A 12,852-nucleotide genomic window follows, 5' to 3' on the forward strand; every position below is an offset into this window, starting at 1 on the left:
ATGAAACACAGCAGAAGTGACCATGTGCCATGTCCAAGCCTAGCAGTCAACAGGCAATTGCCTGCTTTCACGTGGTTATAAAAAATAGTTTGTAATTAATCTGTTGAAACCTACCAATGAAAGGATGCTTCTCAAATCTTTCAAGTTGCTTTTAAAAGTTTGTTCTCTTTAGAAATATCACCACTTCTCCCAACAAAGTGTATTTAGTCGAAATTTGTTTTGTAAATGATTCCTTTCAGAGTCTTTGAAAAAGAAAGCAAAAAGCCAGATCTAACCTCCATTCTTTACAAACATCTCAGATTCCCTACTAAAAAAGGCTGGGCGAAGTGAGAGTAGCATTGACATATATACACTACCAAATGTAAAATAGCTAGCTAGTGGGAAGCAGCAGCATAGCACAGGGAGATCAGCTCTGTGCTTTGCCATGACCTAGAGAGGTGGGATAGGGAGGGTGGGAGGGAGGCTCAAGGGGGAGGGAATATGGGGATATATGCATGCATATGGCTGATTCACTTTGTTGTACAACAGAAACTAACACAGCTTTGTGAAGCAATTATACTCCAATAAAGATGTATTTAAGGCACTCGGCGGCGACCACTGCGCAGGTCGGACCTCGTTCGCTCGTAACTCGCTCCGCTTCCTCTGCAGCCATGTCTGACAAACCCGATATGGCTGAGATTGAGAAATTCGATAAGTCGAAACTGAAGAAAACAGAAACGAAAGAGAAAAATCCACTGCCTTCACAAGAAACGATTGAACAGGAGAAGCAAGCAGGCGAGTCGTAATGAGGCGCGCGCCGCCAATATGCACTGTACATTCCACGAGCATTGTCTTCTTATTTTACTTCTTTCAGCTGTTTAACTTTGTAAGATGCAAAGAGGTTGGATCAAGTTTAAATGACTGTGCTGCCCTTTTTCACATCAAAGAATGGAGAACTACTGACAACGAAGGCCGCGCCTGCCTCCCATCCGCCTGTCTGGCTGGCAGGGAAGGAAAAGAACTTGCATGTTGGTGAAGGAGGCTGAGTGGGACGACAGTGAAATCTGGAGTAAAGAGCAAACTGGTCCAAGGTGTCCTGCGGGCTGTAAAATGCAGTTTAATCAGAGTGCCATTTTTTTTTTTTTTGCTGTTGTTGTTCAAATGATTTTAATTATTGGAATGCACAATTTTTTAATATGCAAATAAAAAGTTTTAAAACCTGAAAAAAAAAGATGTATTTAAAAAAATAAAACAACAACAAAAAAAAGGCTGGGGGATGTTTTGGAACTGAGATTGACAGTTACCTCTGTGGGTTCAAAGATGAGGTGGGAATTTGATGGTTCTGAGAACTTCTATTTCATGTATGGAATAAAAACCTTTCATCACAGCAGCCCTTGACCAGTACTGAGTCTTTCTCTGCATTAATAACTGTTATGCTTCATAGCAGCATGTCTATCTATCCTTTGTGGAATGAACTAAGGGATAACTATAAATAACATCTTCCCGTATCTTCACACCTGAAAAAAAAAAAAAAAACTAAAGCAGGTTTTTCTTAAAAGCTCTGTGTTTGATTTAGTATGGTTTCAATATTAGCTCACAACAGTACTAAACATGAAGCCATTGTATCGATTATTTGAATTACATTCAGTTTTTCCACTTGTTTGCAAGGTCTCCTTAAGCGGTCTATTTCTGGCTGAGAGTTTTTTCAGTGGTTCCACTGAAGGAAGTACCCACTTGTTCTGAACAGCACTTCACGTCTGCAACAGTGCTTCTCAAGTTTTAACATATCTCCTGGAGATCTTGTTAAAATGCAGATATTCTGATGCAGTAGGTCTGGGGTCAGGACTGATATTTTGCATTTCTAACAAGCTCGCCAAGTAATGTTGCTGAAGGTGGTCCATGAACCACACAAGAGTCTAGAGTAGACTTTTACTGTGCTGGATTTTCCAAGGCTTAACATTTTACTAGGATGGGACAGGATGTAATACATGAAGATCAGGCCAGAAAATAGGCAGTGATTTGCATAATACCTGTAATTCACCCTGTGATCACCAACCTCAACTCAGTCCTATGGGATGCCAAATGTGTCACCACCTAGATGGTCGTTCAATGAATGAACGCATATGTGTTCACACAGGAAGCAGTGCTGGTACATCTTTACGTTCTCAATTCACATCTAAATTCGTTTCACATTCTAAAGAGTCTGGATTCCCCCACCTCTTTCCACAATTCTGTTCCCTTTCCTTGCCTATCACTATTACCAACCTGCCACCTTGAATATAGATCCACTAAGGCTAAATAACACAGGTGATATCTACTGACCCAAGCACTCATGGTAAGGTTGGATCTTTTTAATCCACTTGTTTGGTCTACCTGTCCACTTGATAGCAATCCCTACAGGTGTGATTCGGAATTCTATGGGTAGCACATAGAACCAATTCAGCAGGAGAGCTTTTCTAAAGAGCTTATAGCCTCTGAGGTTTGGGTTAAGCCCTTAAATGAGGATGCCTTTCAATTCCATGATCACAGTACTCAGATCAAGTGTGTTTCTTTAGCCATTAATCCACCATCTAGGAAGGCTTATTCCTTATAGCTTGACACAAAAAGTATGGTTCATGGATTAATAGAAAGGTCCGTCAATTGAGGAATAGGAAAGTAGGTTCTGGCTCCAATTCTGCCCCCTCATTAGCTGGGTGAGCTTGCACAAGGCATGGTGCTTCCTTAAGTGTCACTGCTATTAATTATAAAAATAAGTTTCTAGCTCCAACATTTCTCCCAGGTCAGACTTCCCTTGACCTGAAATGCCTCCAGACCAGAGGCTGCTCACAGCAGATGACCCACACAGCACAGCCCTGTGACCACACCCACTTCTGCACATGGATCCTTGGCTACTGCAGTTCAGGAAGGAAGGGCCTCCAGAACATTTAACGCCAGCTCCTTCATTTAGCACTAGAAGAAACTGAGGTCCTGGGAGGCAAGACAATTCCTCCAAGGTCACATGGCTTGTCAAGGGCAGAGCAGGGACAAGGACACACGTTTCCTAACTCTCAGGTCAACGGTGTGTATGACAACCCATGAACTCAAGAAGTCACAACAGGATTAAAAGTTGCCCCTCCTGGGACCTCCCTGGCAGTCCAGGGGTTAAGACTTTGCCTTCCAGTGCAGGGGATTCGGGTTTGATCCCTGGTCGGGGAGCTAGGATCCCACATGCCTTGCGGCCAAAACACCAAAACATAAAGCAAAAGCAATATTGTAACAAATTCAATAAAGACTTTAAAAATGGTCCACATCAAAAAAAAAAAAAAAAAAAAAAAAAACAGTTGCCCCTCCATGCTGGCTACCGTGGAGCTCCTAACAGGAAAGAAGTGTTCACACCCCAGCGAGGCCACCTTCCTCTGCATAAAGAGGACTTCACAAACATTTGTTAGATGAGAAAATGAGTATCTCCTTTGCATTTTCTCTTCTTTCAGAGACATATCCGTAGGTGTTTAGAGTCGCTGGGTGTGTAGCAGGGCCTCTGGTGCCCTTCCCAAATTCCCCCAGCATCTACCTCTATACGGCAAACTGAAGTTCTCCTCCCGAGGGCTTCTTTTCTGGCCACAAGATCATGCTCAGCCCGAGTGCAGGTCATCTCAGATGTGCTGGAGAGTGAGCGTCCCTGAAGCAGCCCGCGATCATTGGTGGATGGAGAGGTGGTGGAGTGGTGGGTCAGTTCGGCAGCTTTCTCACCCCCGCAGTGGGCTGACTCGGAGGCACATTCTGCAGTGTTCCAGAGGCAAAGTGCCTCCGCAGGACTGGGCTCCAGCTGCCCATGCTGGTAACCGGTTTGATAACACTCACTTTATCTCTTCCATCCCTTCCCTGTCTCACTTCCCTACTCCCCTGCAAGCATTTCCTGGAATCATCTCCCAAATAAACTATTTGTGATGAAATCCTCATCTTAGCGTTTGCTTCTGGGGAACCCGAACCAAGACACGGGGGTATCAGCTTGGTGGAGATAGAGCTTTCAATGGGTTCCTTAAATTCTTTTTGCTATGACAACTTAATTTTTATCTGACTCTGGCAGAGTTTGGGTTTCCCCACGAGCAGGCCCTGAGGAAAAGCCTTGGGTGCAGGCAGGTTACTTGGGAAGTGTCTCAGGAAGTACAAGTGAGAGAGGGGAGCAGGGACACAAGGAAGGTAAAGAAAGCCAATACACAGTGTGTCTGTGAGTGGGTTGCTGTGGGAAACTGGGAGTACAACTCCAGGGCCCCCCCAAAGGGCTGTATAGAACGCACCCTAGAATTATGCACTGAGGGGCAAAAAGCTGGGTGCTGATTCACTAACCCCCCTCCTGAGGGCGTTTTCCCTGTAAACAGGCAACGCACACCCTGAAGGTCACAGGACACCCTGAGACAGAGACACCAGAAGCTCTCAGTGTGTCCCCAAACCACCTGCCAGGGGCCTCCAGGAAACAAGCCGTGTCTGCCGTAGACACCGTTTGTAGGACTTTTACTACATCAAAATGCTGCTCTGCTCAGTAGATGGTCACCTTGCTATCCCTGGAGACTACTCAGAGCCTCCCAAGTTCTGAGCCTGCCTTCCTTGAGCTTCCTTCAAAGGCACCCCTGAATCCATCAGGGTCCAATTGCAAAGTTTCTCCATCAGCTGAGAAGCAGGTGAGATGAGAAATGGACCCGCAGAGGAAAAATGAGCCTGCCTCTCCCCAGTCAGGTCACGAGCTGAAGTAAAACTGCTCAGTGGCCACGTCAGGCCCAAGCTGGGCCCGTCGTCAGCACCTTCTCCCCGAGGCCGGGCTGTCAGGGTCCCGGGACCGCACAAGTCCTTTCTTTGATGGCTCCCTGTACAGTGTCACCGAGATGGCCTGGTCGGAGCGCCCGAGGTCAAGGCACTATCAGGGGTAAGGTTTCTTAAGTGCCATGTGTGAGACACCATCTGACACTGTTTATACATCGACTTAGCCCCCTTATTGACCACAGGACAGAAGTTAAAAGCATTGCTTTTGGAACTCAAATGTGTTAACTTCTGAAGTGATGTTTGAATTAGGGTTAAGAAGGGGCCGAAGTTTTGATGGGCTGACAGGAGGGAAAGAAAAGGTTAAAAAAAAAAAGGAAAGAAAGTAAATTAACTAAAACTTCTTTTATCCAGAAAGGAAATTGAATTATTTTGACTAAAACCAAGAGACTTGTTTGTAATGAATCTATTCACTTTGGGGTTGTCATGAGATGGCTACAGACATGTCTGAATTCTGCCGCTGCCCAAATGAGGCAGCTGATCTATTAAACTCAACTGCTGGTTCTTGAAGGAGCTCACACAAAAAAGTAACTTCCCTCTTCAATAGATAAAGGCCACAAAGGGGAGCACCCACTGGAGTCAGACCCAAAGCCATCACTTGACAGTCAAAGACAGCAGCAGCCTAAGCCTGAAAGTTGCCCAGTTAAGGATGGAATATTGGCAAGGAAGAAGACACAAACACTCCACAGCTCAGGTTGTTGAAATTTGGCACTCCTTCCCTGAAATGCCTTTGGATTCCTAACACAACAGCTAGCAAATACATTTCCCACACTTTCATGAACAATGTGATAAAATGCCTGATCTGTGTTACATAGTAGAGTTGACAATTTTTAGCTAATGTATTCTTATCTACTTATGTGGCATAATGGGAAGCAGTGGCAATTAAGATAATTAGATATGAATAGGAAGCAGCTCTTCTGATTAGAATCAAAGATTGAGCTTGCTGGATATTCAGCACATGGACATCAATGTGTGTGGCATGTTATGAGCTGGCGTGGTCACACTTCTGCAATGTGGTAACAATTATTGCATTAGTGACGACCATGAGGCATGACAAGGTGCTGGGGTCCCTTTTGTACTGTACAGAAAAGAGCAAATGATGTTCAATGGGGTTTGGAAAGTTTATTAAACTCTATTGTGTTCTAATTCTTTTTAAATTAACAAAGTGAATTAAATCTGGGTTAACTGTCTACTAAACTATATAGCTGATGAACCAAAGGCTCGCCAGAGAAGAGTTTACTGTGGAAATGACCAGCCCAGTCATAAATAGACCAGAATCCTAAGAAAATAAATGAAATGATGTCTGTAAGTAAAATAGCCAGAAGGAAAAATTCTGTGTTAATATGAACTAGGAGGTATTTATAGGCAACTTTAAGAATGTTTTAAAACGATTTTGGACTACATTCATAATATTAAGAAACAATAAAGATCTAAGTCATTTAATAGTCTCTGTATTAAATGTAATGTGGGTACAGATATTTCACAGAATCTAGATGTTTGCTAAAGATGGTTTTGTACAGTCTTTGTGTCTCTTATAAAATCATGTCTTATAAAACTTTTAGCTCGTTTTGAGCTTTGGAAATAAAAATTGAGATTTTCATGTAATTGTTCAGTAAATACTCAAAGGATATCAACACTGCTGTCCTACCAAGATACACATCTGAAGACATCCAAATGGCCTGACCTTACCCAGATGGCAGGGACACTTTCAAAATGATCAGGTAAGGGGAATGTCCAGATGGTCTAAGCATGTTTAAGTTCACGTGTATAAGCGGCAGGATGAGGGATGAGGTGGCATGTATATACATCATAATACAAGGGGCTAGAATTGATCATCCTTTAGGTTCTAGAACAATACTTGTGCTTCAAAAATTTAGAATGTAGACTTTAGAGCTGTCAGGACTGCATTCTCTGAGAGTCACTGAAGAAGCCATTCATGAGTTACTCAAGAATTATTAATGGAGGGCTTCCCTGGTGGCGCAGTGGTTGAGAGTCCACCTGCCGATGCAGGGGACGCGGGTTCGTGCCGCGGTCCGGGAAGATCCCACATGCTGCGGAGCAGCTGGGCCCGTGAGCCATGGCCGCTGAGCCTGCACGTCCGGAGCCTGTGATCCGCAACGGGAGAGGCCACAGCAGTGAGGGGCCCACGTACCACCAAAAAAAAAAAAAAAAAGTGAAATCATGACTTGTATAGAAAATGGTGAAGTTTGGACTGGTTTACTCTGAAACATTCCCCCAAAATTGATGTGGTTTCCAATGACACCAAGGAGTAAAGACAACAGAAAATAACATGGTTTCTGGTCATATTGGACAACAATTTTTCTTCCAAATTCATCTTCACAAGGCTCCTTTCTCCTGTTCTGATAATTAAGGTTGGCATGAATACGTTACTCAGCTTCAACTTCTCAGTAGAATCAATAGTAACACTAGTGAACAATTATGGAAAACTTAATAGTGCTGTACGTCAATTAACTCAACTTTCACAACTGTCCTATTGTCATCAGCCCATTTAATAGGTGAGAAAACTCTGAGGCGAAGGACATTGCCCAAGGCCATCTAGCTTCCAGGGGTGGCAGGACAGAGATGTAACTGAGGCTCTATCCAAGAACAGATACTGCATTCCCATGTCAAGTCTCCTCCTCTCGGATTACACTTACTGCTACACTAACAGAACCCCCCCAGACCCTTGAGTTACGGCTTTATTGTCTCTGAGGATAGAAGAAAGACTGAATTGAAGGAAAACAGCTCAAACCAGCATGAAGAGAAGGAAAGCTGGTTTGGGCTGAGCTACCACCTATAAATTGCCGTGATTCCAAAGGCTGCATAACTAGTTCTTCTGTCTTAGGTGCATTCAGGAAACCTGGTGAATCAGCAATGGCACCCAGCCTGGGTTACCAGGGCATCTGAAGCTAGATGTTATTAACAGTAAAAGCAACAGCTCCCAGTTCAACTCCTCCAGTGACATCTGAAATAGTTGTACTAACTCAAGCTTTGTGCTCAGGCCATGTAACTCTTTCAGCCGTGCGGTGTTTCAAAAACCTGTAAAGAGAGAGGCAGTTCTGGAGCCAAGTTCACTTGATCACCTCTCAGCATTCAGTTCCTGTATCTCTAATCAAGCTAAGATGCTTTACAGATGTAGATATACATTATATATATTATGCCAAGTTGCCAACTTGCCTCTGTGGAAACCACAATCTGTTTAGACTCATACAAGAAAACTGGTATTTGTCAAATTAAAAATGTAAAACAAAAATTTTTAATTACCATCTCGCAGGCATCAAATGATATAACTATGGAATTTTTCCGTCTTGACCTGCCTTGGGGTTAGCTAGTGAGGGTATTAATTCACTTTTCCTTCGCTTGACTTATCACTTCCAGTTAGTAATTCTGATTGCCTGTCTTCTCCACAAGAGATAAAAGAACATGGTCAGAAAGAGCATAGATTTGGTCGAGGGTTTTTTTCAGATCTGCTTATGCTTGTGGTTACTCCTTAAAAACAAAAACTAGGGCTCTGAATGTAAACAGGAAATCATGGTAATGAACAGACAAGGCAAAAGAGAATGGAAAAAGACGAGGCCATCCTTACAATGTTTTACTTTTAAGGAAGAACAGAGATTGTCCACATTGCCAGAAGGGAGGGCGGGGGGGGGCGGGGAAGAAATAAGTGAAGGGGATTAAGAGGTACAAACCTCCAGTTAGATAATAAACATTCATGGGGTATAATATACAGCTTAAGGAATATGGTCAATAATATTGTACTAACTTTATATGGAGACAGTTGGTTACTAGATTTATCATGGGGGTCATTTTGTAGTGTATGCAAATATCAAGTCATTACGTACTACACCTGAAACTAATAATACCGTATGTCAACTATATTTCAATTTAAAACAGAGAGAAAGGAGGAAAAAAGAGAGAGAGAGAATAAAGAGAGAGGGGAAAAAAAGGAATGTCCACAGAGTGACTGCCCCATGAGTGGGGCATTGGTGGCAATGGCTGGAATGCTTTTAAGGGAGGAAAGTATTCAAAATACACATCTATGCTCCGCAGTCTGCTGATCCTCTAGTGGTGAGTGGCAAAAATTGGCAAAGAACCCGAGTCAGTAAATATTTTTTGTTGGCAGTTCTATAGGATTTCTCTCCTTATGTGCATGAGTTTCAGCTGCATAGTTTGATATAAACAAAAAGCTACAAGCACTTTAACTTAACAAGAAAAAAAGGTGAGCCCCCAGACTCCAAGTTCTCCCATTCAAACGTCACTTTCCCCATCTCTCTACAAATACAAACAGCTGCACATTAAGGAAAGTGAAGCTTCCCAGTTCTTTGCTGGTGCATGGCCCCATACACCCATTATTATTCAACTCTCAGTTTACGAATAAGCCACAGAACATTTTAGCTGCGGAAGGCAAGCCATTTTATCAATGGGGACGTTGAATTGCTGCTCCTTGTCTACTTCCAAGAATAGGACGTCTCCGTAAACAAGACTGGCTAGGAACACATGCAAATTTCCAATCAATGCCCACCTTTGAAAATTCACAGTGTCTCTTGTCAACAGTCCAACTTACAGGGTATCAGATTCCCATTTACCTTTTTAACATCTAATAATTAGCCAGAAAGACAATCTGTCAGGACTCTTACCATTGTGTAGGGGAGGAAGAACCAAGTGCAGGGAGCTCTTAACCTAGCTTTTGAAGGCCATTGAGAATACTCTTGTTACACCTTCCAAAACATCTCTGGGGTGATGATGGTTCTACTGAAAACAAACAAACTAACAAAAAAAAACCACTTTGTTCTTTCTATTCTGCTTTTGAACTGTAATAGAAGATAAGTTTTCCTGGTGTCATGACTATTGCCAAAGAAAAATGATCATCGTTGTGTAATATAATAACACCTTGTATCTATACAACATCTCTGCTTCCAAAGCTCAAAGCACTTTCATGAAGCACTAGCTCTTTCTATCACTTCCATCCTCACTGAGGTAGGTTGAGGCATGTATGTAATCCTCCTGTGCAGGACAGGAAAACAGAGACACTCAGAGGTTGCACAGTTCAGTTAATGATGAAGGGAGAACTTTCTGCCTTCATTTACTGGGCTGCTTTCTCTTCTCCTACTGAGATTCCAAAACACATAAATAAATTCATCCGACCCTTCTCTGAAATGAAGAATAATAACGTTTACTTAAGGCAGAAAAAATATTTCACTTTCTTACCATTTCATAACAATGCATACTGTCTAAGGGCCTAAAAAAAAAAAAAAAGTCCAGACCCCTTATTTCTAGATGAATAACAATTATGGCTTGGAAGATCACCACGTAGACACGTGCAGAACAGAGCTAAGACATAGCAGAAGAGGTACAGATATGAATTTCAAGAGTGTTACCTCCAGCTTCACTGAACAAGGCCACTAAAGCAATAATACCAATTAGAATTAGGGTACCACACCAGACACTCCATGTACGATTTCCCTTTTAATCCTACATCAACCTGTAAGGAAGGTAATAACATCCCTACTTTAGAGGTGAGGAAAGTGAGACTTGGGAGGTCAAATTATTTATATAAGGACTCCAGCCAGAAAGTGACAACTTTAGGTGGCCCCTCAAAGGAGGTGATCTATGCCCAGAAGTCCTCAAAAAATAACCTGAGTAACGCAGAATGATGGGTCACAGATAAGCATTCTTTAGTCCATATATTAAGTTTAATCATAAGAAATTGCTGATATTCACCTCCTTTCAACCTACAAAAAGGAATAATTCAAATGATTCAAACTATTACTTTGGGGATCTTTGAGCTATACTTGGGGAAAAAATATCTCCAAACTATTAATACTAAGGATAAAGTCAGACACTGCCTTTGAAGGCACAGTCGGGGGCTTGAGATGAAAGTCAGGCTGGATGGAAGTTGTAATTCAAAAAATTCCCCAGTTCATAAGAAGCTTAGTGAGAGAGGGTGTGTTCCCACCACTGGAGCAGAAACTTCCTTTCCCAAAAAGCCCTTCTAGGATTTTGCCCTTCCCATTCATCTCTTCTGATCAAATTCATCCTTTAGGTAAACACAGGAGGGATTAGAGACCTTTAATTGGCTTTGAGGAAAAAAATGGTAATCTGAGATGTCTGGGCAGGAACTATCTTGTGTCTTGTGGGAGAGAAGTGGGGAGAGAAAGAGAAAAGGAAATGTCTGCAGCTTTACAGGCTGTTCCCAGCCATAGCAGAGAGAATTCAAGAATAGGCAAGATTGTTAAGCCATTCACCCCAATCTGGCTGTGAGCTACAGGCATGCCATCTTGGATTTCTTCTTCCACTCAACTCTTCCTGTGTCTATTAGGAAAGTTCAGTGGCATTCCAGAGTCTAGCTCAGTGGTTTTCACACTTTAGTGTGATCTCAGTATCACTTGGGGCCTTGAGTCGGTCCTAACAAATTCCCAGGTGATACCGATCCTGCTGGTTCAAGGAACACACTTTAAAAACCACTAGCCGAACTCCCAGCTCTGCAAATGCATTGTATCTTCCTGCCACGTAATTTCCTGGGCCATGTCTGCACAGACAGAAGCCACAAATGGTCCGGAGAGAAGAATCCATAGACATGATGCTGTCCGAAGGTTTGTAACAATAGGTACTATAATACTGGCTTTGGTACAAAACAAGTTGTAACACACCTGGTGCTGTGGGGTTCTTATTAATGGTAATAGCTGACAGTTATTAACTAGCTCATATGTGCCAGGCCATATGTCAAGTCTCTACCCATATTATCTTTGAGACACGTATACTGTTATTACTACTGTTTTATAAACTTAGACTCTGAGCCTCAGTGGATTAATTCCGTGGTCACTCAACCAGAGAATGGAGGAGCTGGGTCCAGAACCCACGACTCTGACTTAACTGCTGTACGTGGTAGTTCCTGAACTGCAGAAACATTAAATCAGGTAAAGAGACATCCACCTCCAGTGCTTTTTGATAAAGGAATAAATATGGGTGAATGGGTGGCCATAGCTTTCTTCATTCTACTTTCCTATATCTTCTCTGGGGGATGCGAATATTCTCCTCCAGCCCCATTTTCTCCTCGACCTTACCTGTTAACACACATATGTTAAAGTGCAGGAGATTGGAGAAGGGAGTGCCCTGCTACCAGACATGGTGTCTTAGATTTATCTTTCCCTGTTGAAACAAACACCTAATTCCTCATGGGAACATCATCTGGTATTGGGGGACTCTGGCCCCAGAAATGTAATTATGGTTTGGGGCTCCATAGGGAGTAGATTGCAAGGGATTGGACACCTTGATTTTATGACACCCAGTTCTTACATTGTCTATCTCATCTCTTTGATGTTAAGGGACAAGAGGTGGAGATTGGAGCTGCAGATATACCAGGCTCTTATCTGATGGAGACTGGTTTCATTGTTACTGCTCTGGCTTTGATATGCTACTTATCTAGTCTCATAACTTGCTCCTTCACCCTGAAGTTCCTATGTTATAGCTTAATCCAAGACCTGGCTTTAAAGAGGCCACTTGCCTGGGATTACAAGCTCCTAAAGTAGGAGTTGATAGAACCTCCCCTCTCCATGGGAAAATGCCAAGCTTTTCCTAGGAGTTGGACATCTGGCATACAAAGTTCAGGTGCAACCTCATGGAACATATCATAGGCTAGGGATCTTCAGGGGTGCTGGCCACACAATGGCCATGGCGTCACAGAAGAGTGATGTTCTTGTCTAGTTCTGTCCTGACTCACTTCTTTGTTTTACTGGACTAAAAGTCCACAGAGGTGTGGCCACATATTTGCTTCCCATCCTACTGTCTATCCTACTTTCCCTAGTGAATAATCAGGTGATGCATTAGGCCTAAACCAATCGCCCTTCATTCTGAGCATTTTCAAACCTGTTCAAATTCAAATATCCCCACATTAAAATTTCACATACCCTTTGACCTAGCAATAGCATCTCTAGATAGTTACTCTATAAATATACTTGCACATGTGCAAAGTGAGATAGAACAGAATTGCCTATAACAGGAAAAATATTGGAAACCGTCTAACCCAACTGACCCATCATTATGGAATCAGCTAAATAAATTACAGGTAATCCATACAAT

General features: G+C 42.6%; 1 protein-coding gene across 1 annotated transcript; it reads left to right on the forward strand.

The window, feature by feature from the left end:
• The first annotated feature begins 585 nt into the window (after positions 1–585).
• LOC115861513 (thymosin beta-4) lies at positions 586–1,085 on the forward strand. Its single transcript, XM_060284941.2, has one exon. It carries the CDS (start codon positions 651–653, stop codon positions 783–785), a length of 135 nt encoding a protein of 44 aa, XP_060140924.1. The 5' UTR covers positions 586–650; the 3' UTR covers positions 786–1,085.
• The last annotated feature ends 11,767 nt before the right edge of the window (positions 1,086–12,852 follow it).

Source organism: Globicephala melas, chromosome 15, assembly GCF_963455315.2.
Source record: "Globicephala melas chromosome 15, mGloMel1.2, whole genome shotgun sequence".
In the NCBI taxonomy this organism is placed as follows: domain Eukaryota; kingdom Metazoa; phylum Chordata; class Mammalia; order Artiodactyla; family Delphinidae; genus Globicephala; species Globicephala melas.

Bases quoted from the DNA above. Each gene is read 5' to 3' on its own strand.
- LOC115861513 (XM_060284941.2), top strand. From the start codon at position 651: ATGTCTGACAAACCCGATATGGCTGAGATTGAGAAATTCGATAAGTCG.